The following is a 26,593-nucleotide window of genomic DNA, read 5'->3' as shown; positions in this document are numbered from 1 at the left end:
TTTTAATATTGATATAAAAAAAATTATTAGGAAGCACTAAAAAAATATAAATTTAATATTTTTTTCATATTAAAAATATTTTTTAAAACCCTTCATAAACAGAAACGAAAACTATGCCAAACATTCTTTAAGTTATGCCAAACATTCTTTAAGTTCTATTTATTTTTGCGGTGCAAGATTACTTTTATTAAAATTATAATTTATTTTTGTTGTAAATTAATTTTTTAAATATTTCTAGGTTGTTTTTATAAAATATATTCTAAAAAATAAAAAACTATTATTTTAATATATTTTTAAATAAAAAATACATAAAGTAATAGCCGTTCACGGACTGACACTATTAACAAAAAAAAAAAAAAGGAAAAAAAAAGGGCGAAGCAAAATGTGGACAGTTGATGCACACCTACCGAAACAGCACAAAGCGAAGGAGAATGTGATAAAACACAAATAAAAAATACAATACAAGACAGACAGTGAGAGCATTCTGTGGCCTCGGATTCTTCTGGCAAATCGTGTCTGCCAGCTTTTGTTGGAGGGATGTATAAATATTTTAGAATATAATCGTCTCATAAAAAGAAAACCCCATGGCAGATCAGCTCTTAAAAAAACAAGTCATTTAGACAAGGGGTGGTCTTTTTCTGGGTTGTGGGAAAGACAGACAGACAGACCTGAGTGTTTTTAGATGAGATGATGGAGAATTGGAGAGGAGTTGAGGTGCTAGTGTCACTCCTCATAGTCTGCATTTTTGGATGTGTCAATGGTGCAACAGATCCAAATGATGGTCAGTTAGTTTACTCAATACATTCATTAACTTACACAAAAAAAAAAAACTAAATTCATTCACTACTTTACTGTTATCTTCTCACAACTTTTTGTGCCTTATCTTTTCTGTTTCTTGCATGTGCTAACTTTCTCTCCGCACATCTGCATTTCTTGTTCCTTTATTTTATTCATTTTGCTTCCTTTTGTGTTGCTTCTTCCTTGCTACTATTTGGTTTTGGATTGCTGCTGCTGCTTCTAATTATGATGTCAGGACCACAAAAGATGCTGTCTTTGATGCATTTCCAGATTTTTCTTGTCTTGTTTTTTTCTGAAACTACAGTGTGTTTGGGCTGTTTTAAGAAGCAGATTGGTGCTAAACTGTGCAGATCAGTTCTGGGTTGAGAAAAGTTTGGTTCTTTTTTCCGGGAAAATAGAATCTCCAGCTAAGGACAGTGATATTAAATATAAATTCAATTTCTTGTCTGCAATTACTGGTTTCAGCTCTGCTTTCATTGTCTATCATTTAAGAAATCCAAAATTTTATGTGTGACCCGGTGGCTGTGAGGTCGAGTGACATATGCTGCTGCTGCTGTCTTAGTTATATATTAATTTACCTTGTTTAGTCCAAAGGTGATTGCTTTGTGAATAAAAAGAATATTATCAGGAAATAAAAGGCATCTTTAAAAAGATTTTTTTTTTTTTGCTTGGATAATTTTCGCTTCCAGGTTGTGCGTATTCCGGTTGCTCATCCCCCTTACACTGGCTTTTGATTTCCCGGATTGTAATGCATTTCATCATCTGTAGAATGAAGGGGCAATCATTGTGTGGATATCTAAAATAAGGTAGTGATCCTTAAAGAGTGTAGGTTGGGGATTTCTGTAGGTGATTGTTGGGTATCAAGATTGTTTCAATTTTGAGTATTAGGGGATTCGTAGAAGCCATAAATCATTTCAAGTACACATAGTCGGTACTTATTAGGCTGAATTCTTGATGCTTTAAACAGTTCTATATCAGTTAAAAGGCGATCCTCTCTGACATTGATGAACATTTGTACCTCTAAATGCGTCTGACAATCAAAAGGGTTACAAAGCATAACCAAACCACTCTCTCTCTCTCTCTTTCTCACTTTCACGTCTCCCTTTTAATATTGGGTCCTAGATTAGTGGAGTAAAAAATTGCTTTGTACAAAGTTGGGTCGTTTTCTAAAACAGTTTTCCCTGAGAAGTCTGAGTTCTCTTCTTTAATTTAGCACCCTTGGAAGATGGATGCATGTAAATAGGAACAGGGAAATTTCTCAAATGTGATGCTTTCATTCGTTTTTCACTTTCCAACTCACCACTCAATTCCCCCTTGGTTTGCTAGAAGCCAGCCATTATGGGCAACATGGTCTACATCTAGAATTAACCAAGTCAATGCTGTAAGGAAGGATTTTACATTTTTCTTCCTTTAGCTTTGCAAGAAAGATAAAACATCAATTTCCAAATGCTCAGACAATGGCTAAAAATCACATATTGAGCTCCAATTCTACATGTTATCCGATCAAGTACTGCAATACTGTCACCATCCTGTGATTTGAAAAATACGAATCGCTACAGGAAAATTTTTTTTTGGCAAGAAATATGGTTGATGATTCTCTATCTACTGAGTGATACATCTATCCTAATTTGTTACTTGTTTTTCATGCAGCCTCTGCTCTAAGGATCATGTACAGCAGTTTGAATTCACCAGGGCAGCTAACACAATGGAGCCCAAATGGTGATGATCCATGTGGGCAAAACTGGAAAGGCATTATTTGCTCAGGCTTACGAGTTACAGAAATGTAATCTTCTGTTCTTTCTGATATTTTATCCTATAGAAAGCTATTGACGCTGATTCTTTTGCCTACACGGTGTTTTTTTCTTGTATTTTCAGTAAATTACCCAGTCTTGGACTTTCTGGGTCATTGGGATACCAGCTCACCAGTTTGACAGCAGTAACAAACCTGTGAGGTTTCTTATCCAATATATTTTGTTTGTCCCAATCCTATACATTTCTATGTCTTGAAATGTGATTTAATGAGTTCTGCAGAGACATGAGTTACAATAATCTTGCAGGCAACATACCTGATCAACTTCCTCCAAACTTGCAGCAATTGTATGCTTTATTCTTCATTTCTTTCTTAGTTGAGTTATTCCTGCCTTTTTCTGGTTTTGTGATGATTTACATTTGATGTTCTCCTGTACTCAGAAATCTTGCTAATAATCAATTTAGCGGAGGAATCCCGTACTCCATTTCTCAATTGCCTTCACTTAAATACTTGTAAGTAATTTCCAGTCAATAATTCTCAATTTCAACTTATTAAAGGTGCAAAGCTAATTCCTTTTCTTTTTCTTTGAGAATGTAGAAATCTTGGTCACAATCAGCTTCAGAATCAGTTGGGAGATGTGTTCAGACAACTTCCTTCTCTCTCCACATTGTGAGATCTTCTCAGACTTTCTTATTAAATAAGAAAATAATTTTACTTATCTGCCTACATTAGAAGGGTGTTGCATGGTTTCTCTGTTACTTTGACAGATGGCTACAGTGCAACAAATCTTTTGTTATTCTTCTACTTTCTTGACCTGATTAAAAAATTATGGTTGATGCTAAAGTACTTCAACAAGAAAACTTCTGCAGATGCATATTATGTTTCTCCTAAAGACAACATTGTTAGTTTCGATTACTGTTTTTCTTATTATTCTCTATAATGTCTGCGGAAATTTATGGAAGTGCCATTTTTTCCTCAACAAGTAGATCAAATTGAAGTTTGTTCAGTAATTTATCATGTTAAATATATCTATCTAGTTTTATGGAACTAAAAAAGAAAACGAAGTAATAATTATTTCTCCATGCCACTACAGGGATTTGTCATTCAACTCCCTGACAGGTGATCTACCTCAGAGTTTTAGCTCACTTTCAAGTATGACATCAATGTAAGTTTCAAAATGGCCTTCTCTGATAGTAGAACTTCATATATTGTAGTGGCCCCTTTTCCTTAATTTGTCCTTTGGCAGGTATTTGCAAAACAACCAATTTACTGGTTCTATCAATGTCCTTGCAAGTCTTCCTCTTGAAAATCTGTGGGTAACCAGCGTTTCTGTTAAATTCACTAGGAGCTTTGTCTTCAATCTGTTTGCTATTAAGAAATTGCACTGCAGCTTATTATTTTCAGATTTATGGTTTTCAGGAATGTTGGAAATAATCGTTTTACAGGTTGGATCCCTAGCCAGTTAAACAGCATTAATCTACAGTAAGCATTTTCTTTTTGCAGAATTATGGAAATTGTCATTTTTGTCCTGTTGTTTCATAAGAAAAAAGTGCGTCCAAATTATAATCTGAATAATCTTGACAGGAAGGACGGTAACAATTGGAACTCAGGACCTGCACCCCCTCCTCCACCTGGCACACCTCCAACCCCCAAAGGCCCGAGCCATAAATCTGGTGGCAATGAAAGCCCATCAGGCAGTGGTGCTGGTGGTGGCAGTAAGAAATCAGGAATAGGGGGTGGTGGCATAGCAGGAATAATCATATCCATATTTGTTGTTGGGGGGATAGTAGCATTCTTTTTGGTGAAGAGAAAATCCAAGAGGTCCTCCTTAGATCTAGAAATGCATGATAATCAGCCATTTGCTCCTCTTTCTTCAACAAATGATATACAAGGTAGACCCTTTCTTACAAGCACCTTTCTTTCTGTTGAGCATCATTGATGAATCATGCGTAAGTGCACTAGCAATACAACAGTACAGAAAGTCAGTACAGCACAAGTATTGGTTGCATCATTTTACCTTTTTGCACAACTGCATTAGATTGCTTAATGGACATTCTTGTTTGTTACTCTACAGACTGGAAGTGAGGAGGATGGCTTTGCAAATTATCCACAAACAATTGTGATTTATTAGTATGCTTTGCAATCCATTCACTTTTTTTGCAGATAATTTGACAGAATTAGAACTCAAAATTTGAAAATCAGTGATTCAGGAATATATTTTAAATGTCTAGGAATTAATAGCTCAAATGGAAAACACATAAATAAAATACTTTCAAATTTTAAAGCATCCCTTTTCTTTTATCAGGTATAAAATTCTCTAGTGAAAACCTTAGCATATCTGAGTTGTGACACAGCACTACCTGGTGGTTAGCTCCAATGAACTTGGTTGACTTGAAAACTTCCAAGTCCCTTAACTTGACAAAAAGCAGTGCCATGTCGAGCTTCACTACTTCAGTGTAGCTTGAGGTCCATGTCATTGGCTTCTTGGTTTCAGAAACCATCATGCCTGACATTTTTCTTCATCTTCCCCCTTTCTTTATCTTAATATGACCTTTGTCTTGTGATCTTGTCTTTGAAATTGTACTGCAGAAATGAAGTCTATGCAAAATTCTTCCATGGTAAATACAAAGACATTTGACATCCCAGCCTCAACAAATCTTAGACCTCCACCTATTGATCGGCAGAAGTCATTTGACAATGAGGAATTTTCACCAAAGCCCGTTGTTGTCAAGAAACCTGTTGCTGCTCCTGTAAACGTGAAATCATACTCAGTAGCAGACCTGCAGATGGCTACCGGCAGCTTCAGTGTTGACCGTCTTCTTGGTGAGGGGTCTTTTGGACGTGTTTATCGAGCTGAGTTTGATGATGGGAAGGTATACGTTCCTCGCCTTTCAAATCAATTTGGCAATTTCAGTTAAAAGGATAAAACATGGTCTTCTTGGACTTGTCTGCTCCATCTTATACTTTCTGCTGGGCTTTCCATTCTCAATTATGAATGACATGCCCGCTGAGATAATTAAGGCATTTGTGGAAAGATGTGTAAGATTCTGGATAGAGTGATGACTAGTGTTCGTATAGGAAGAAATTTTGTGCACATGTTTCCTTAAAAAAATTTCTCTTTAACATGCACACAGTCCCTATACCTTATTAAGTTGTAACTTCTGCTTCGACAACACTGTAGGTTGCTGTGAAGAAACTAGATTCAGGCATTCTGCCTAGCCATATGTCTGATGATTTTATGGAGATGGTTTCAAGCATTTCCTTGTTGCATCATCCAAATGTGACAGAACTAGTGGGTTATTGTTCAGAGCATGGACAGCATCTGCTGGTCTATGAGTTCCATAAAAATGGCTCACTGTATGACTTCTTGCATCTATCAGATGAATACAGCAAACCTTTGATATGGAATTCCCGTGTCAAGATAGCTCTGGGGACTGCTCGGGCATTGGAGTAAGTTCAGAAAAGCAATCCTATAGTTCTAATTGTTTCTCACCAACATCAAATTGTGCCAAAAAAAAATGTGAACACGTCCTCCATTCTCTTCCCTGTTATCTATCATCTGCTTTATTATTCAAATATTGGGGCAAAGGGATTGGGTCATCACCACTTGAATGATTCAACAAAAATGATAATCATTAACTATTTAGTTCCATGGTATGAATTTTAATAATGTAAAAAACCTGAGGCCAGCAAAACAAGGTGAACTTTTTATCATCTCATTTTCTGAGCATCTAAAACCTTTGCATATGAAGAAGTTGCTTTGGCATATCTGTTTCTACTCCACGTGAACAGTCCTCTCCCTTTCTAAGATGCAGGACATGGTCTAGACCTTTGTTAAAGAATTTTGATGTTGGAATCTAGAACTTACCAAAAGATAGGGAAAGAGTCCAACCTTTGCAGCCAAGACCTTCATAAATCAGTGTAACTTATCTATGATATTAGTGACGAGCTTCCTGATACTCAAAAGGGTTTTCTTCAGGTACCTGCATGAAGTTTGTTCGCCATCTATTATTCATAAGAATATCAAGTCAGCGAATATATTATTGGACACGGAGCTCAATCCACATCTCTCAGATGCTGGCCTGGCAAGCAGTCTCCATAATGCAGACCAGGTTAATCATGAACCTTCTTTTAAATTTTCACGATAGTCTATAGATAGTGTTTCTTTGATGTTAATTGTGAAGAACTTCGTTGCCTGAGCTTTTGTCATTGTCTTAGCCTTTATGTTTGAAGTTCACTTGAGGCGAAGATTACCAAGGTTTCCCATCTGTCATAATTTGCACACATTTCTTTGTGTATATATTTTTTTTATGAAATTCATCTGCAATTTATGACCGGATAGGGTGATGAATACTTCTAACTTATGCTTTAACCTCTCTTCTTTTGATTGCTAATCTGGTCAAGCTCTCCAAAAGAGAACTTGGTTCCAAAATCCATGATGTGGTAGTAGCATAATTTGAGATGGTGCAACATCTAGTATTCTGGGTTTCTTGCAGGATCTATTATGTAAGAACTACCCAGCAAAATACAAGTGGTTTCATTGTAGCTAGTTAGCTTATCTCACTTTCTGGATGTTGCATTTGAGGAATCATTATTTCATGTTATCAAATTTGCAAGATTTTCCTGGATTCCAGTGAGTGAATTCACAACCACTTAATTGGTGGTGAAAAGCTTCTTGTCTTTATCTGGTCAATTTTGTACCTGTATCTTAGTCTAGAGGCTAGACTAATCTCTAAACACTCACAGCTATTGCTTAAACTTTTTTCTGAGTCCTCTGTTTTTCACAACATGCAGGTTTTGAACTATAATGCAGGTTCTGGATACAGTGCACCTGAGGTAGCTATGTCCGGTCATTATACTTTAAAGAGTGATGTTTACAGTTTTGGTGTGGTCATGTTGGAGCTTCTAACTGGACGTAAACCATTTGACAGGTGAAATGCTAACATAAACAATATGATGAGAGAGATCTCATTGACATAATCACGCTGATTATCCTATTTACCAACATAATTATAACTAAAGATGGGATAAAAATCAGTAGTTCCTAATCTCATTGCAATGTTAATTGTTAACAGCTCAAGGCCTAGATCTGAGCAATCTTTGGTTCGCTGGGCAACTCCTCAGCTCCATGACATTGATTCCTTATCCAAAATGGTTGATCCAGAACTCAAAGGGCTCTACCCTGTCAAATCTCTTTCCCGGTTTGCTGATGTTATTGCTCTCTGTGTCCAGGTAATGTATTACTTGAAAGAGGGAACTTTGGTGAGGTATATTTGAGGGAAGGGGGTTTTGAAGCTTGGTACCATATTGCATTTTTTATCTTGGCAAGTTTTGGGCATTACTGCAGTTCTAGAAGGGGAAAAGGGAGTGTGCTAAAAAATATTGTATGAATTTAAGTTCTGATGGTTATTATCATTGTTTTTGTGGCAGCCTGAGCCAGAGTTTCGCCCTCCTATGTCAGAAGTGGTTCAAGCATTGTTTCGTTTAGTGCAGAGAGCTAACATGAGCAAGAGAACTATCGGAAACGAACAAGGAGAAACACCAAAAGCTGACAACCCAGATACACAAGACTATATGTCTTGAAATTGGCTGCAAAAACATTGATTTCTTGCATTTTTGTCGTAGATTGATAGCCACCCCGTCTCGCACTTCTTGTTTATTGTATTTTCAAGTTTATTGAACAGTCTTAGACTCTTAAACACATGATACGAGAGTTAAAAGCTTGGTCCAGTAAGGTAACAATGACATGGTTTAGCCTAGTGTTTTGTTTTCTGGGACGCTGCAATGCCTTCGTGACAGTTCATTATGGCATTCTGTATGTAGTTATACTTTTTTTTATTCTCTTTTCCTAGTTAAAAATGGTGATGATATCTTTCAGGATTTTCAGATGCCCGATCATTGATGCCCCTCATAATATTCACAAGAAGTCCTGCTGCTGGTCCATCCCAGCTACTAGTTTGAGGGGGGGATGTTAGTTAATAAAAAGACTATTTTGAGGGGGGGATGTAAGTTAATAATCTTTTTATTCTGGCAATCCTCAAAAAGGAAAGAAATGGATAAGCCATGTGATATCAATAAACACCATTAATTATCATGGAAAAATCAAATGCATCTTTAAATATCATGGAAAGACAAAAGCACGAGGAAGCAGTGATGGTGACGAGGATTTGGTTCTCGTGGAGAAGTCTGAATGTTTGTCATCAGGTCGCTGGTGTGATAAAGCCTCTTTTCTCGAATTAGCAGACAGCTCAATTTCCTTGGTTCTATGTTCAGTTCTTTGGTTGAATGCCAACCTTTATGGCTGAAAAGTTTTTCTTAGGGATGAACCTCGTTTTTCATCATAAAAGCATCTTGGCAAGATATCAACTAAGGTAAAACATGATGTGCACCTAACAGTAAAGAACACGACCAGCTATTGAGGCAAAGAGACTTTCGAGATGTATAAGAGTATGGTAATATTTATTTTTTTTAAGTATTTTTTATTTTTAAAAATATCAAATAATATATATTTTTTATTTTTAAAAATTTGATATAATCAGCAAATAATATGATATTTTTAAATTTTTTATAATTTTCAAAAAGTATTTTCTATCCAAATTTTTAAGAAATATTTTTCTGAAAACTAAGCCTAATTTTTTTTTAACTGAAAAACATTTTTTATTAACTAATTTTTCTAATGGTAAATAACCACAGAAACGTGCGGAAAGTAGTTTCCTCAAAATTACTTTTCAAGAAATAACACAGCCTAAAAAATTAAAAATAAATAAATCATAGAAGATGGGTAAGTGATAATATCATCAAATTATATATTTTTGCCAATCTGGACAATAAATATGAGTAGGTCAATATATATATAAAAGGAAGATGAGATAAAATATTTAGCTAAAATAATTTGATGTAACGAGTAAATATTTTAAAAAATTTCTAGCGTGGACCATCCACATTTGTCAATTAGCTGAAGAAGAAAAACATGAATTCAAATAAAATAATGAAATATTCGTGCACCATCATAAATGGTTTTTTTATATTCCCCAGTGAGTTTTGAACCTAGAATTTTAAATAAAATATTATTCTACCTAAGAATTTAAATTATGTTACCTCTCTAATCAAGAGGATCAAGGGATGCAACCACTTTTTTTTCTTTTTTGAAATGGACGAGAAGGAAGAAGCAATTGCCATTGCATTGTTAAGGGGGTTATTGGATCGTCTAATTCAGGCAAATTTAAGCGGTATCCATCGACAATTTGAGAAAGCCGCCAAGATACTGAGCATGAAGCTACAAAGAAAGCCTCTTTGTATCTTCGAATACAAAGTTCAAAGATTTAATGAAAGCTTCTGAATAAGCTTTTAGCAGAGGAGAAGTAAGACTGTCGAGCATCATCACTAGCAACACAAATGGAAAAGAGATTTCTTCAGCTGCTGTCACTAGTTTTCAACACCATGTGCATTACAAAAATAATACTCAGCCATGACCGAAGCAATGAAACGAAAAGGCTATGTGCAAGATACAAACACCTATTATGGTACACACTAAAATACATGCTACGGTGAAATTCGGCACCACTAACTGAACTGGGCATCAACCAAGGAGTTATTTCCAGATTTATTGAGTATCCATGACAAACCAGCCTCACCGGCAGATTATCACGAAGAACTAATGTGTATTGAAGAGGCAGCGCACCATCTACCAGTTTCCTGTATCTTCTTCATTCATTTTCTGCAATGTAATTAGGTAATTCACCTTGGCAGAGGTACTCATCGCATGAAGATGCTGATTCCCAACCCTTCCGCAGCCTGAAGATGTCCTCAGTGAAAGTGGATCCAGAGGCTCCGATGAATACACTGGACATAGCACAGATTGTCTTATCCAGCATAGCTTCCACCTACAAATGAAAACCCGATAAATTCATTTCAATTTGTAGGGAAAAAAAGACAGCATGTAACATACAGCATTCGCTCACGTAATTATCATATGTGAGATTCGTAGGGACCCTTGAATTCACACAACGTCTTCACATTGTCCAAATTGACGGAGCAAATCAAATGCTTTGAGAACTTATTTTCCAATGTAAAAAGGCACCAAACAGAGTGCATTTCAATTATGTCTAGGAAGAAAAGGATAAAGCGGGAACAAAAAAAGGAAAGAGAAAACTCAAGAGTGAGACAAATGGAGGAACAATATCACCATTATTGTTCAATATGATGCCAAAGGGGGCCTCTCTCTAATCTCTAACAAAATCAAAAACAAGTGAGTCATTCATATGCACGATGAATAATTATATTCCAGTGGAAAAGAATTTAAATGCACTTCTTCTGCACACCGCACGGAATAAAGCTGAAACTTATTTACTTGATCCACAACAAGAACTGCATTAAAATCCACGAGTAGCTATTTCATTGAAGGATTCATAAGTCTTTTTGAAGATAAATCTGATAAAACTAGAGCATGCCAGAAAACCAATTATGATAGATTTTATACATTCACAATATGGAAGCAGTGCATAGTACAGTGATCACTTCAGCAAAACAAACAGCTAATCAAAAGGGATCGTTTAACTTCAGCAAACAAATTCAGCTCAAACCAGGTAGACTGTGATTTCTTTTCTTTTCTTTTTTCACATCTATTTGTAGAATATCCTAAAAAGGATAGCATCGTGCACAATTGTGGAGTTTTTCTTCATGATCAATAGGCTATTTAAATTCAAAAGTCCAAGCAAGCCTAATAATGTATCCTCCAAAAGCTTGGAGGAGAAGCCTGTGATCAAATACCATCCATGTCAAAACTGATCCAATCAGATCATTTATCAAGTGAAACATCACCTTCTGAGGAATCCAAAAATCAAACAGAGAAAAGAATGTAAAGGGATCAATTGCCATGCATTTTCAATTGTTATCACACCCAGAAAACTCTTGGGAACAATCAGTAAAAATAAACAGGCAATGGATGAAATTCAGGATGTAAATCTCCTTTAACCCATGCTAAAACAAATGCACAGGAAGAAAAGAAATTTAGTCTTACCTGTGCATCTTCCTGGAGGCCATGTCTGTACAACAAAGCATCCCACTTTTCAGCTGAATTACGAGGAGGACGTGTAACAAGTGGAACAGTCCTTCCATTCACCACAACTAGTGACTGCAGCAAACCAGTTTCACTTTCTGCCGCATCTGTGGAGAGATATACCACAGGTGCATTGGCCCTTTCAACCACCCGAGCAATGCAATCTGCCGCTTGGGGAACAGGATAAAAGCAACTTGGCTTCTTGGCATTGCTGGCAAAATATACAGGGGTTCTTAGAGGCATCATGATGTCTAAATCTTCTCAATAAGGTAAAAGAAATTCTAATAAATAAACATTCATAATGTTTAGAACCCAATCCGATCATGCATGCTGATTGAAGCAAGAAATAGATGTCGCTCTAAAACAGGTGAACAGTTGCATTTTAAGTGTTATGCTCCAAGACTGTCTATGAGATCTTATATAAACAAATCAATCTGTATTCAAGCAGTTCCACCATATGTCTATAAATATATGTATAGAGTAATAAATTGATTAAAAAAAACTAAGTTGATGCATAAAGCCACCTGTACACATGCATAAAAACACACAACATATGCACTGTACTTGCAACCAAATCATCATTTTAAAAGCCTCATCCCTATTTTTCTTCAGTTTCAAATTCATGGCTCAAAATTACAAGGAATCTCCTGATTGAACATCTAATTTTACAGATGCTTAAAAGTAAAATGCTTAAAGATTTTGACTGTGACCACCACAACAAGTTATCAAGTGGGCATTAGACTCTAGATAGATGTAAGAGTTCCTTTCCCCCACCCCCTCCTTCTCTATGACACTATACAGAGTAAAACAGTTCATACATGCTAAAACAAAGAGGCAAAAAGCACCAACTGCAATAAACATAAAGGAACAGGCATGAAAAAAGCAACACATACCAGAACTTCAAAAATCCATGACGCCGAAAATGGAGAGCAATGAAGTTACTCCCCAAGAAAGTTTGAATAAACCTCTGCGCAGTGAGCATAATTATCCTAGTTGGTTCGATCAAAGTCTTGCATTTATGAGCAATAGGACCACCTGGCTGCATAATCCACTCTTCCTCCACATCAGCAAAAAACACATCTCCCACAGCAATAACATTATCATCACTCACAAACTTCCCCTCAACATCCTTAACAGTAAGCTTGCTTGGCTTCTTAATATCCTCCTTCCATGGGGACTGAAGTTTCCCCATGGAAACCCCCAACCCCTTCAGCTTCTTGACATGTTCTTCATCAACATAACATGGAGTAGGATCAGAAAAATAACAAAAGAACCTGTCAATACGGGGTTTATTCTTCATGATTTCCACAAACTCCTCGAAGGTAACAACAACCTTCCTCCCCAAACAATCGTTTACATGCTCAATGTCCAAAACCCTATTATACTGATAATCAAACCTGGAGCTCGGGATAACCAAGACCCGATTCAACAATGCAGCGAAAAACATGTGTTTCTCTAAACAAATCAAATGGTTACTCATCTGCCCAGATAAACAAAGCGCGAATAAAAATTTATTGGGTTTCGGTTTCCATTCTATTGTTTTTCTGTCAGCGAATCTCTGATCCATTTTTTCACATCTCTGGACGAAACCACCGGCATTGCTAAAATCTAAATCTGATGACGATGACGATACATTCCCTGACTCATGAGGGGCTAGTAAAACCTGTTGGATTTCTTTATTTAAAGAAATTTGTTTTAGCAATGCAGATTTCAAATCTTCAAAGGAAACGGAATTGAGATCCTTTTCTAACAATGTGGAATTGCCAGTGAAATTCCAGAGAGAGAAGAGAGAGAGCTGCTGCTTTTTCAACAGATAAAGAGCGCGTAATTCGGATTCGCGCATTCGGATAGAGAGGGAATCCCCGACCTTGAGATGGGTCGAAAATAAATTCCGAATGTCGGTGGAGAAAGAAAGGAATAAGATGAAGAGGGGGAGGAATATTATAGCAGCAGCCAACAGAGAGTACCTCTTGTTGAAGGTGAAACGGTGTCGTATCCGAGATTCGACATCGAATGTTGTGGATCGTCGGCGTGTTGGGGATGAGGTGGGGAGGACGCCGTTCTGGTGGTGCTTTCTATCGTTTTGTTCAATTAGGTGCTCGCGATCGTCCTCTTCGTCTGACGAATCTCTCTCCATTGGTTGCTTGCTTTGCTTTTTGCGATAGTCGGTGGGGCAGTGTCGTTTAGTGGGTTTGAGATGAATGTGAATGAATTATGTACGTGTCATGAGTGAGAGTAAGGTGAGATCGGATGAAAGATGAAGGTGGTGGTCCTGGCGGAGGGTAGAGAAAGCGTAGGGGAGTGGGGAAAATTAAAGATGAAGCAAGGCAATTATCCATCAGTCGTCGGTGGCGGATAATGACTTCACACCCGCCTCTCTCACTCTCTAAGATCCACCGGCCCGGCCCAATTATTTGTTTCAGCTGTTGACGGATCTGGCCTAATCATTGCTCCATGGTATAATAATAATCAATTGACTTAATTAGTCCAAACGACAGCTATTTTTTTAATCTAATAATTCTGCGTATGGGACCGATATTTTTTTCAAAGCCTATTCCTGATCGGATATTAAACTGTGATATTCTGCTCTTTTAATTAAGTTTTAAATATTTCATTTTTTTTTCTATTGGTGTGCTTTAAGTCAAAGTTGTCAATACTATTTCTAGAGATATTTTCAATATTGGTTCATTTGGGCTTTTCATTTTAAAACTAGTAGTATATATGTGTGTGTATCCGTGTATTTATTTTAAATAAATTCATTATGTCATCTTGTATACAGCACTTAATTACTTAATCAAGTAAATATTTACCATATATAATGTTATTAGATCAATATATATATATATATATGAATAAATAGATGAAATAGAGTAAACATGGAGTCAAATTATTTAAAGATACTCAGGATCGGTTGAAGAAAAATGAAATGTTAATATTCTATCAATATATTAAACTTTTACAATTATCAAGTGCCAAGATCTTATAAAAATCATACATAATTAAGTTGGGTCAAATGGAATCAATGTTATGAGTTAAATATTGAAAAGCTTTAATAAATAAATAAATCCACTCTTTAATTAGCATAATAAAACAAGCGCTGAAACATCTAAAGCGTTTTGACTAATTTTGGCTCATATTAGACACTATGAAATGAGATTCTAATAGTGTATAATGAATATTTATTTTATATTTTCAAGTGATATAAAATATTTTAAATATACTTTTTGGGATTGGGCCGATGTATATTATAAGAAGAAACTAGGGTTGATTCCATTTATTTGAAATGCTCTCATTATTTTTGGTTAGATCATTTATATTAGATAAAACAATTTTAATGAAAAAAATTATCAATACCTTGTTAATGTGTTTTTTTAAAAAAAATAATGTCCGGATTAAATCAATATGACTCGATCCAATAAAAATATAATCTAACTTAAAAAATTCTAAATAACATTTTTTTAATAGTAAAAGATAATATATAAAATTGACTTAAATTAACCGAGTTTAACTTGTTAAATCTATATTCCAGATCATAAGATTGTAATAACTCTATAATAATAATTTAATTGTTTATATATCTAACATAATTGTTTTCCATAATTATCTTAAGTTATAGGTTTGGCGGAATGACTCAGGTTAATATAGTCATTTTTTTTATGAGGTTATTCTAGTCTAACAACTCGAATCATGGATTCAGTTGGTCGTTTTATTTTGTAATTTTTTAGATTTTTTTTAAAATTTTATCCTTCAATAATAAATTGATTGGAATTTGAGTTTTAAAATATATTTTGAGTTTTTGTATACAAAGTTATTTCAGTCTCATAACTTAAGTTATAGATATGACGGAATGACTCGAGTTAATATAGTCATTTATTTATTATGAGATTATTTTAGTCTAATAACTCAAATTATAGGTTCAGTTGATTAACTCGTGTTAACTTGGATAATTTTTTTATGTTTTTTTAGTTGTTTTTTTTCATTCTTTAACATTGGTTGATTGAGAATTGAGTTTTAAAATTTGTTTTGATTTACTTTCTATAAGATTATTCTAGTCTCATGATATAAGATGTAGGTTTGATGAGTTAACTTAAATTGACTTGAGTCATTTTTCTGTCCCTTTTATTTTAGAGAATTATTTTTTTCAATTTTATCCTTCAACATTGAGTTGATTAGAAAATTAAGCTTCATAATTTATTTTGATTTACTTTACATTGAGTTATTATAGTTTCATGACCCAAGTCACAAATTTAATAGGTTAATATGGGTTGACCCAGGTTAATCTAATATATTATCATTTAAATTTTTTTTTAAGATATCATCTTAAATTTTTTTTAATCAAACTATGTTTTTATTAGTCATTTAATTTATCTTTAAATCTGTCAAGTTGATGAATTATATCATATTCTTCTCATAATTTAAATTGTTTTCTACTGGAAAAAATATTGGCAACATATAAATTTTCTTTAAAAAAAAATTGATCATATAGTTTGTCTACATATCTCCATGGAATTATAACTTAACAATCTTTGAAATTAAATCATTACACATGAACTTTAGATATTTTTTTTAAAATTTTAATTTTTTTTGAAAAAACAACAAAAATTTTTTTAAAAAAAAACTAATTTTTTTTGAAAAAACAACAAATAATTTTTTAAAAAAAACTAACTTAAAAAGACTTTTTTAAATAAATAAAATACATATACATATTTTTATTCAAGAAATTATATTAATATTTATACTATAGGAGAGATAGATTAAGAAACAGAAAAAAATTAAAATAAATGAAAATATTTTTATTTTTTTATAAGATGTGATGTGATTTTATCTCTTTTTATAATGTCACCGGTTACACCTTAAACAGTAAACTTTTTGTTTTTGTTTTCTTCGTTTCGTGAAAGAGATGAAGAAAGAACTCTGAACGACTATATGGCTAATTTGCTCACCGCCTAATTTCCTCTGCCACAAATCCCTCATATAGTGGTTCAAAATCCAGTCATCGTGTATTTACCTCTAAGAATGTCATCATCTAGTAGTTCAACGTCATCTTCTTCAAGATATGGTAACGATATAATCACCTCAATCAGTCAGCAAAGACCCATTAGGATTATCCTCCAATAATTTTTTTTTTTTGTAATTAAAGGTAAAAAAATATGTTTCTAAGTTTTAGCTTCCCATAAGTATTCTGGGAGCAACAGGAAACATTTATAGATGGCTTCTGTCTTACAGTACACAGCAAAGATATGAATTTAACTAAATGTAAGTGATAAATCTATTTTGAACGGGCTTAAAAGCTCTTATGAATACGTTCACGCCCTCGATTATTGATACCACGAGAGGGAGGACCGGAAGAAAATTTACCGCGACCATTGTTTTTATAAGAGAGAGCAGCAAGATTTGCAGAGAAATCGATGGAGGTGGCAACTTGTTCCACACGTAGTTCATGAGTAAGAAGATGGCCAAAGAGTTAATCAAGCTGCATTGGATCTAAACGAGTGTTGACAGATGTGATAAGAGGATCATACTAAGTTGGCAAACCAACCAGAATATAAGAGATGAGTTGTTACTCTACTAGAGGTTGAGCAATGGCTGAAAGGATGTCAGCAAATCCTTTGCCTTTGTGAAAATAATCCTGGACTGAAACTTGAAATGCCACCCTTTTTTAGTGTGCTCAGTTGATAGAGTGTTCAAACAGAAATTATTTTAAGGTTGTATTAATGTAATAAACGTCACATAAGGAAAGGAAGAAAGACACATGCCAAAACAGCATGTCTTACAGTGGAAATCTGGTAACAATTCCAGATACAGCAAGAGCACGAGCCCTCTCTTTTATCATTTTTCTATATAATTACGCCTTGGATCTAAATTTTGATGTTTAACAACAAGCACCCTCTGTATTAGAAATCCAAGATGACATTTGAAATGACCGGTTGGTGGCCAGTGACTCGAGATTGGTTTTGGAGTTTGCAGCAAGGAGCATGATGAGCTGCTCACGATAAGGAGTCCGAGGCTAATGACAGCAAAGGCACCCAACGGAGTTGCTGTCATTGAAACCATCAACGTAAGCATCAATGATTTACTTGGGCTATATATTCATATCTCTTGTTTAACTAACCAAGAAACAGCTAATCTAAACAAATCTTGATTGATTTTACAGAGGGAAGAAGCGGAGGAGATAGATAAAGGGGAGGAGGAAGGGAAAAGGTGGAGAAAATTGTGAACTCCCAACTCAGCCGCTCTGATAAAATTTACTCTCCTACCAACAGTCCTAAACGCTAGGCTAGCTACCTTTGTTCCCTCGCCTTCCGTCGATCTCTCCCTTAATGTCGCATGTACATCTGAAGGTAACATTGTTGGAGCTGCAAGGCATCACATTTGAAGTTCATGATACGCGTTCGTGGTTCATATTTTCAGCTTCTTTCTAACTTTATTAGCTCAGATAATTCAAGAGAAATAAACATATGGCAGGCGCATTATAGCTGAGAGGCATAAAGAACAATTGGATACAATTTGGACTGCCTCTGCATATATATTAATATTAGTACAAGATCTAACCTTGAATCTCACATGGAACAGTTACACAGAGACCAAGAATGTTTCAAGTGCGCAGTGTGAATCAAACATCGTTTGCATCTCTAAATATTACATGCTAGCTATAACAAAATATGATGGATGATAGACTCATTAACGCATGACCCTCGGTTAAACTGCGGAAGCCAATTTCTGTTGAGCAGGATTGTTGACCTCTCCCACGATTACGGAGCTGAAAAACAGGGGAAGATGAGAAGGGACATAAATGTATCATATTTTAGAAATTCTATGGACTGTCTCAACCTCCTTCCGTCCCTTCAACAAGTCTTCCATTAACCCATTTCTTAGTAGCGACTGATTTGGAAGGTGTCTCCTCTTCCATATGCTGAACTCCAGATCCATTTGGTAGATTAATCTTTTCAGACGTGAGACTCCCGTTTGGTTCCACTTGGTCAGGTTGCTTTCCTGAACTCGAATGGTCTGTGGTTGAGGAAGGCAAACTATATGCACTGGAGCTTAAAGGGAGAAGTCCCCCCTGACCATTCAGTAAATCATGAAAGGCTAAATTACTGAAATTGAGGTCTTCATCTTTACTTGTATCCATGATCATGTTCCCATTTATTTGTCTCAACTCTACTTGATCCATGCTTCCATTGCCTGCTTGATCCATGCTTCCATTGCCTGCATTTATTTCCTTCTCATCCTCACTAACCAGTTCAGTTAGTGCAAGAGATGGGTATCTGTCATTCACATTAGATATGCAATCACTGGATACACCATTCCCTCTATCCACGGATTCAATTGATTGAATTGCTTCAGAAATAAGCTTTCTGGCTTCAGTTAGGGAGGCTCGGGCAATGGGGCTCTTCATTGCAGCAGCTTCAAGAGCGTTAGCAGCCTTCTCAGCTTCCACAATTAAAGACCTGTAGGATATCACATAAGATGATTATCGTTTCTCTACAAGGCGAGCAGTCTAATATGTTGGTGGAAAGTTCAAATTGCAACCAAAAGAAAGAGTTGTGAAACTCAGAACAAGATGGATTCATCTAGCTTCATTACTGCTACCACTTTCCTTTTCAGTAACAATTCCCGGTAGGGACCGAGAACAAATGAACTTAATTAGTTAGGTGGAATAGTACCAAACACAAGTGCTGAAAATGATGGATTGAGATGTGTAATGCATTCATAGTGCAGGTTGCTAAATTCAATTTTAGTTAGTGCTCATATAGTGAGTCATGTACTAGGTTTGCAAAGTCAACCATTAGCAAACTAACCTTGCTCGTTCAATGGCCTCATTTTTCTTGGTTTCTGTGGCAATTCTTTGTGCTCTGATGTTCTTTATCATCTCCAACTTCGAACTTGCCAAAGGATCCTTATATGATGGTGTCCTACTTCTTCGCCTCAACTGCTGGACTGGGCTTCTAGTATACCCCTTCTCTGTATCACTGGTTCTTCTCTTTGAGGAGTCCCGTCTAGCAGACTGTGAACTACCACTTGGCATCCGCCTTGGCTTTCTTGCAGCTCCAGCTAGTGTGCCATGATATTTACTAAGGCCAGAGTAAACTCTCTCACGGTATTCCTAGTGGGAACAAAGAAGATTGATTGATTGTAATAGGGGATAAAATATGTGTGGGTTCACAGCTGCAGAGTTGAATTAGTTGAAATTTATATCATCAGGAGTCATAATTAAGCTTAACTCATGAGTGATGAGTATGCAATCACCAAAAGAACATGGAGTTGGCTGAATGATGAGTAATACTAGAAAGGCAGATGGCAAATTATGGAAGAGTATTTAGACAAGAAATATCAGAATATGCACATGTCCAGATCAAATAATTTTTTCACAGGTATATCAGCTCCATACCAAATATTTCAGATGAAGGAATACTTTAGGACAAGACAGTTAAGTCAGACAACATGTCATATGTCTTGGCCAAGCAACATCATAAATTCTTGTTCCAAAATTGATTTTTGTTTCATGCCTCTTTTTTTTTCTTTCTTTCTTTCTTTTTTTCCACCCCTTCATTTACCACTAATCTTATGCTCCAGTATCAGAATTCAGAATCAATATTCATTGGAGGAAACATATAGCATCAAAAATACCAGAAAGAACTCACAGGATCGGCCCATTTCGCAGCAATGGCTTCTGATATTTTTCTTCTTTGTTCAAGGGATTTTGGTGCTCTTTTGCTACCTTTTGGCCTAGGCAATGTCTTTCTTTGTTGAACGCTCTCCAACCATTCAACCTCAAGCTCTTGCCTTAAGATATTGTAGGAATCCCACTGCAGCTCTTCCTCACCAGTATAGCCTCTTCTTGAAGCCTCTGCAATTAAATTCTGCCATTCAAAATAACAACCTTCCTGCACCATCTGCTTCTCACGGCGTTTTTGCCACCCCAACCTAACTCCATGCCCAATTTTCTCCCTTGTCTCTTTGCTGTAAGATAACAAGACATGGTGTGCACAATTTTAATCTAGAACTTCCAATCAGAATCTTTTACCCGAGTAGGAAACAATTTAGAAGGTAAGTTAAGATAGTTAAGTGACGGAACCTTTATTAGCATTAGCAGTGGAAATGGCAGTTTAAATCAAATTTGTAGCAAAAGAGGCAAACAGAGAATTACCCACCTCTGTGCGTGTCCAAGGTTGGCTAGCTTCATCTTGATCTGCATAGCCAAATTTTGAGTGAATTATACAATTTAACATGTCAATCCTATTCATAGAGTCATCATATGCGAAATCTGTGAAGCCATATCATGCATACATTAATGTTGCATCCAATACATTAGCAAAAACAATAATGTAAAAGTAAAATTATCCATGAAGGTGAGTCGGATGAAGAAGATCATTTAACTTATGAATGGTCAGGAAAAGGACACGTTTATCCTGGATGAACCATAAGTAAAGCGATTGAGACAAAGTGTGAACTCGAAAGAACAGAGAAACAAATGTCAAATCAATTAAAGGTCAAAAGATTCAATCAGTTGCTAACCACAGTTTTTCTTAACATTGTGCAAACCAACAAGTCAGGTGCCAAGGCCAACGTTGATCATTGGTCATTGCAGTAAATCGTCCTGGCTACTCAATTAATTCCACCACAATATCATAGACTAGTGTAACTGAACAATTTACTGTCAAAGAAGGACCTACTTAGCACTTGGTAGGGCCAGCCAGATATGGGAGAATAAGCATTATTTTGGGTTGTTTACGGTTTTTAGGAAGAGTTTCAGCTGGCAAGCTACAGAGGCCTGCATTTTTAAGGCAATAATCGAGAGACAAAGGGATTGAATGTCCTAGAAAACTTCATCAATTCCTTTGCTTAAGCTTGTATCAAAGTTTTTCATCTGAAACCTGGATCCAATTACAGAGTAGATTGTAAACTTATCACATCATGCCCAGGGAATATATAAATTATTCTTACATGACATCACCTTAGGATCCTGCATTGCAAGCCTTGTCCTTTCTCTAATCTTCTGAAGGGTTTCTGCACATGTATTAAAATCTTTAAGTAACATCACCAAATTACAAGTCAACAAATGAAGAAAACAAAATGACAAATGCAGAACTACGTATTTAGATATTGCTTACCAGGACTATGTTTCCTGCCTTTGTTCCATGGCGTGTTCCCTTTATTTGCATTAGAAATCCTTTTCCGTCTCAAGTTTTCTTTGTCATCTAATGCCATCGAGTCTTCGCCTGAAGACTCAACTTTAGCAGGCAAGGTATCCGAATTGGCAACAAGTTGATCGTTTTCAAGACTTGTTTTCCTTTTTCCATCTGCCTTGCGAACCAAAGACTTCGGTTCAACGGTAGCAACAGCTTTTATCTGAAGTTTACTCCTCTCAAAAAAATTGATCTTTCTACGGAATTTGATGGATTTCCCTAATGATAACAGCCTCTTATCATCACCAAAGGCAAATGGACTTGAAAAGACTTTGCAATGAGCATTGGTTTGAACCCTTAGTAGGCCCAGATGATTTTGCAAGGAAGCCTGAGCAGTAGCAATATCTGCCCACCGAAACCAACCATTAACAAATTCAGTGATAAGAAAAGCACTCCTACAAGTCCACCGCATATAGGCGATGAAGATCCAAATATCCAAGAAAGTCTAAATAAAAGGAAGACACTTGCATGCTAACGATAATCTTTTGTACAGTTACAATACAAAAAAATGGCAGTCAGCGGTGAGGGACAATAATGAAAAAGAACGTGAAAGAAAAAGGCAGAAGAATATCTTATAATATTTAGCAAACTTCTTTGCTAACCGCAAAACCCTGAATTATAACAGTAAATTATACAGATATAGAGTTAGAAGTGGCAATACTTTGAGTGAATATCTGGTAGCAAAAACTCTAGAACTATCTAGAAACGGAAAAAATGCTAACTTGCCATAGTTCTAAGGAAAAAACATGGAGATTTAATAAGAAAGGCCTGCAGGTAGAGGGGGAGAAGAGAAAGAACCTAGTAAAGGCATTGATGAGAGGTCATTCAGCTAAAAGCAAAACCAATTAGCTAAAATGGGCACCTATAATACATGAAGCTGTTGAGAGGCAGGCTCAAAATCTTCTACTCTTGTATGATAAAATGTCAGGGAGGGTGAAAACGGGTGTGTAGTTTTATTTTGAAAGAAAGGGAAGGAGGAGGGTAAGACGCAGAATCTTGAAAGAAGTGGAGGAGACAGAGCGGGAGAGCCACACGTAGAGAAAGGGTGGTGTCTGTCTGTTGCAGAAGAGAAGATAGCAGCAGCCCATGGACTTTGAGTCAATCTGATAATTATCAACCTTAAACCCTCGTTGATATTTTTAGATTTATAGGCTGATCCAGTTTCCACGTTTATGGGCCTTGGCATCGTGCTTTTGGGTAAATTTAGAATAAGCCACCAAAAACATGCCTGTGTGTGGTGTCGTGCTGGAGGTCTCGAAATCCGAACTTGATTTTTGCACACATCAGTAACTTTGATTTTCCTATCAAAAAAGGATTCTGTAAAATATTTTTAAATAAATTTAATTTTTTTTTATTTTAAATTAATTATTTTTTAGTATTTCTAGATTATTTTGATATGCTATGTAAAAAATAATTTTTTAAAAATAAAAAAATATTATTTCAATGTATTTAAAAAAACACTTAAAAAAATAACCATTATCTTATTTTCAAATAATTTTATTAAACCGTTATCTTATTTTCAAATAATTTTATTAAAAAAACTATTAAATAAACGTTTGAAAGGAATTTTAAGATTTTGTATTTTTCTATCTTGTAAAAAGGTTAAACCCATGAACAATTTTTATGGTGAATCTCATTTTTATATGTAAGAAAAATATTTTTACAATCTAAATTAATTTTTTTTTTCAAGACTAAGTATTTTCATTGTACATGCATTGTAGCATTATGCATGTGAGTGAAAATATTATAGATTGTAATGGTATGTTTTTATGTTTTTTTTTTGTTATCTAACTTTATTTTATTTTATCTTTTCATATTATATTAATTGAGGTTAAACTTAATAATTTATTTTAATTTAATTTCTAACAATGTTTGGATGTCAAACAATATTTTGATAATTGATGCTAGATTTTGATAAAAAAATAAAAATAAAAATGGTTTTGTTGTTTATAAAAAAATAAAAAATAAGGAATAAAAATTGAAGGGGGATGCAACAAAAATTAACCTTGCATTGTTCATCCAACATCTTTTATGGGGAAAAAATGCTTTGAGATGTTTTTCAAATTTTTATTTTGACTGGAAACTATTTTATTCATGTAGGTTTAAAAAAGAAAAGAGAAAATCAGCAAAAGAGGAGAGAGAAAACAATTGGTTATTGTATTAAAGTAACAAAAAAAACTCATTTTTTCCATTAGATAATAAAGATTTTATTGAAATGTTTTTTACTATCTGTTTAAAAATAATTTGGGTTGAGAAATAAAAATTGCATCAATTTAATTTTATATTTTAAGACTTATTTAGAGCCGTTTTGGGTTGAAAATTGGTTTATTGGTGTTTTCATAGAGTTTTTAAATTAAAATAGATTGAAAAATAATTTTTCAGTTAAAAAAGTTGTGAAATAATTTTATAACTACCTCTTTTAATGGTTTGAATTTGAAAATGAAAGTAAATCTCATCTTTTAATATAAACAAAATTATTATAAAAATTCTAACAATAACACCTTATTTAATTGTAATTATACAAACAAGGTACATGAACAGAAAGAAATAAGACTTAAAGTCTCTCTAAAAAACAGGAGCCTAAGCTGAAGAACAGAACAAGAGAGGGGGAACAGCTAGAAAACAGTACATGAGAAGACAAATGAGCTGCTGTGCAAAATATGGAGACCATCTCTCATTCAATCCAATTTTATACTTGCTTTTAAAGCCAAAATTGATGAAAGCTAATTTTTAAGCCGAAAGCCGAGACCGAGGCCCAAGTATAACATCATTAGTTATGCATCAAAAAACCATTTAGGTGGTGGTTAAATGATAAAAACTTGGGATTAAGGAATTTGTTCCTTCTATGGTCTCAGGTTCGAGTCCTTAAAACATCATTAGTTATGCATCAAAGAATCATTTAGGTGATGGTCAAGTGGTAAAAATTTAAAATTAAGAGATTTGTTCTCTCTGTAATCTTAGGTTCGAGTCCTTGGTTGCTCATGGTACACACAAGCTAGCCCGGATACCCACGTTAATCTAAATAATCTAAAAAAAAAGAATTATTTTATCAAAACGCAAGACTGTGGCCCCAGCTGAGCAAGCGCATGCAATTTAAGCCGAAAACCTCCCTGTGGCCAGAGTCTCTCTCCTCCATGTGTTTTAATATCTGTTTGTTTTATATTTTAAAAGTATTTATAAAATTTTATTTTTAAATTTATTTTAAATTAATATATTTTTAGTATTTTTAAATTATTTTAATATATTAATATCAAAAATAATTTTTAAAAAATAAAAAAATTATTAACATATATTTTAATATGAAAAATTATTTAAAAAACAGCTGTAAACAAGCTTTTAATATTTTAATACAAGATTTTAATATTTTATAAAGTGTTTTTTTATTTTTGAATATGATAATCAAGATTTTTTTAAAATTAATTCTTAATTTTTTTATAATTTATTAAAATATTTTTCTAAAATTATTTTTAATAAAATTTTAACTTTAAAAATAAATGAATCACACTTTTAATTTAATTTGTCTTAAATATACTTTTAACCATTTTTTCGACACAAATTTCTAACAATAACAAATAGAGAGCGGCAATGGTGATGCATTTGCCCATTGCTGCTCTCTGTTATATTCTATATTTATTTCCTTGAAATATTTTTCTTTTTATTTATACGTGTAAAAAAGAAGTTTGCGATAGAAAAGAATAATCGTTTTGACTCACACTCTCTATAAAGAAATTATTTTTTATTTTGATAATTAATTACATGCTTGAATTTACACTTTTTTATTAGGTTCTATCAATAAATATGTTAAAAAAGCATGTGAGGATCATATGTATAACAAAACGAAGGCCAAAATAATTGATTAATAAAATATAAAACATTAAAAAATATTGAAATCAAATGGAATAAAAATCCTACTTCTCATAGAATCCCTTTTATTACTCTTTTTAGGGTTTTTTTTAATTATTTATTCGTATCTTTTGCTTTTGTTATTATCTTTTTTTATTTTTCGTTTATCAATTATTCTAACCTTTTGGTTAAATATGTAAATCCGTACAAATATTAAAATTAAAAACAGTTATTGAGAAAGTGTAAATCAAAACAAGTAATGGTTCATTTATTAAAACTATTTATAGTCATTCATGATCAAATACAAAAAATAAAAAACAAATATAAATTAAAAAAAGGGACAATAATTGAGAGGTTATTCCGCGACCTGGCCTGCATGTGAGGCTCCCTCTTTCTTCCCGGAACTTTCCTAAAAGGCGAAAGGGTCAATCGGTGTGCCCTTCAAGCACGTCTGTGTTTGTGCTTTCAAGCGCTTATGAAAAAACATCAGTGCCCATGATCACGAGTTCACGACACTTATCATTCATAATCCATCATTCTGTCTTTCTTTCACACGTAGGACAGTTCAGTCATACGTGGAGACTCTTTTTTCAAGGAATTTTCTATTTAAAAATAAATTAAAATACCTTTTTATTTTTTATAATTTATTTTTAATATCAAAACAATATAAAAAAATAACTTAAAATTAAAAAAAATTAAAAAGACCATTGAAACATAAGACAAACAGAACAATGATTTCTTTTTTACTCCAGTTTTAGGTATCAACGGAAACTAAAGCCCAAAATGGTGGCAAGTGACATGACTGAGAATGACGTGGTTGGTGAGGAGGGGCATAATCAAGTGACAGGCCACCGCATGATTTTCGAGATTGGTATTTTTATTTATTTACTTTTTTTTAAAAAAAAAAAAACTTGACTAGAAAATAAAACACCTTCCGGATTTTCTTCTTCTCCG

At 34.4% G+C, this 26,593-nt stretch overlaps 3 protein-coding genes across 3 annotated transcripts; 1 reads left to right on the top strand and 2 right to left on the bottom strand.

Moving 5' to 3' along the window:
- The first annotated feature begins 432 nt into the window (after window positions 1-432).
- Window positions 433-8,430, top strand: LOC105130841 (protein STRUBBELIG-RECEPTOR FAMILY 6-like). Its single transcript, XM_011033530.1, has 16 exons — window positions 433-781; window positions 2,449-2,581; window positions 2,674-2,745; window positions 2,830-2,895; window positions 2,989-3,060; window positions 3,146-3,217; window positions 3,642-3,713; window positions 3,795-3,860; window positions 3,968-4,030; window positions 4,133-4,440; window positions 5,138-5,421; window positions 5,730-5,998; window positions 6,528-6,660; window positions 7,343-7,479; window positions 7,624-7,780; window positions 7,979-8,430. Exons 1-16 carry the CDS (start codon window positions 688-690, stop codon window positions 8,129-8,131), a joined length of 2,151 nt encoding a protein of 716 aa, XP_011031832.1. The 5' UTR covers window positions 433-687; the 3' UTR covers window positions 8,132-8,430.
- Window positions 8,431-9,932: 1,502 nt separating this feature from the next.
- Window positions 9,933-13,949, bottom strand: LOC105130840 (O-fucosyltransferase family protein). The gene is made up of 3 exons (XM_011033529.1): window positions 12,500-13,949; window positions 11,568-11,817; window positions 9,933-10,431 (listed from the first exon to the last, which is right to left on the bottom strand). Exons 1-3 carry the CDS (start codon window positions 13,741-13,743, stop codon window positions 10,255-10,257), a joined length of 1,671 nt encoding a protein of 556 aa, XP_011031831.1. The 5' UTR covers window positions 13,744-13,949; the 3' UTR covers window positions 9,933-10,254.
- Window positions 13,950-18,102: 4,153 nt separating this feature from the next.
- LOC105130838 (uncharacterized) lies at window positions 18,103-22,907 on the bottom strand. The gene is made up of 7 exons (XM_011033528.1): window positions 22,595-22,907; window positions 21,722-22,141; window positions 21,565-21,617; window positions 20,762-20,799; window positions 20,252-20,570; window positions 19,409-19,713; window positions 18,103-19,057 (listed from the first exon to the last, which is right to left on the bottom strand). The coding sequence occupies exons 1-7, from the start codon at window positions 22,605-22,607 to the stop codon at window positions 18,433-18,435; spliced, it is 1,773 nt and encodes a 590-aa protein (XP_011031830.1). The 5' UTR covers window positions 22,608-22,907; the 3' UTR covers window positions 18,103-18,432.
- Between the last annotated feature and the right edge of the window lie 3,686 nt (window positions 22,908-26,593).

The sequence above is a fragment of the Populus euphratica genome, unplaced genomic scaffold, assembly GCF_000495115.2.
Source record: "Populus euphratica unplaced genomic scaffold, PopEup_1.0 scaffold43.1, whole genome shotgun sequence".
Classification (NCBI taxonomy): domain Eukaryota; kingdom Viridiplantae; phylum Streptophyta; class Magnoliopsida; order Malpighiales; family Salicaceae; genus Populus; species Populus euphratica.
This window is presented reverse-complemented; position numbering and strand designations above follow the sequence as displayed.

Coding starts and splice junctions, on each gene's coding strand:
- LOC105130840 (XM_011033529.1), bottom strand. CDS start 13,743: ATGGAGAGAGATTCGTCAGACGAAGAGGACGATCGCGAGCACCTAATT. Junction 11,818..12,499: donor CATGGATTTTTGAAGTTCTG/GTATGTGTTGCT, acceptor ATATTTTGCCAG/CAATGCCAAGAAGCCAAGTT. Junction 10,432..11,567: donor GCCTCCAGGAAGATGCACAG/GTAAGACTAAAT, acceptor TTTCATTTGTAG/GTGGAAGCTATGCTGGATAA.
- LOC105130838 (XM_011033528.1), bottom strand. Junction 20,571..20,761: donor AACCTTGGACACGCACAGAG/GTGGGTAATTCT, acceptor GTTATCTTACAG/CAAAGAGACAAGGGAGAAAA. Junction 19,714..20,251: donor CTGCGAAATGGGCCGATCCT/GTGAGTTCTTTC, acceptor TGTTCCCACTAG/GAATACCGTGAGAGAGTTTA.
- LOC105130841 (XM_011033530.1), top strand. CDS start 688: ATGATGGAGAATTGGAGAGGAGTTGAGGTGCTAGTGTCACTCCTCATA. Junction 5,422..5,729: donor CTGAGTTTGATGATGGGAAG/GTATACGTTCCT, acceptor ACAACACTGTAG/GTTGCTGTGAAGAAACTAGA. Junction 7,480..7,623: donor GGACGTAAACCATTTGACAG/GTGAAATGCTAA, acceptor AATTGTTAACAG/CTCAAGGCCTAGATCTGAGC.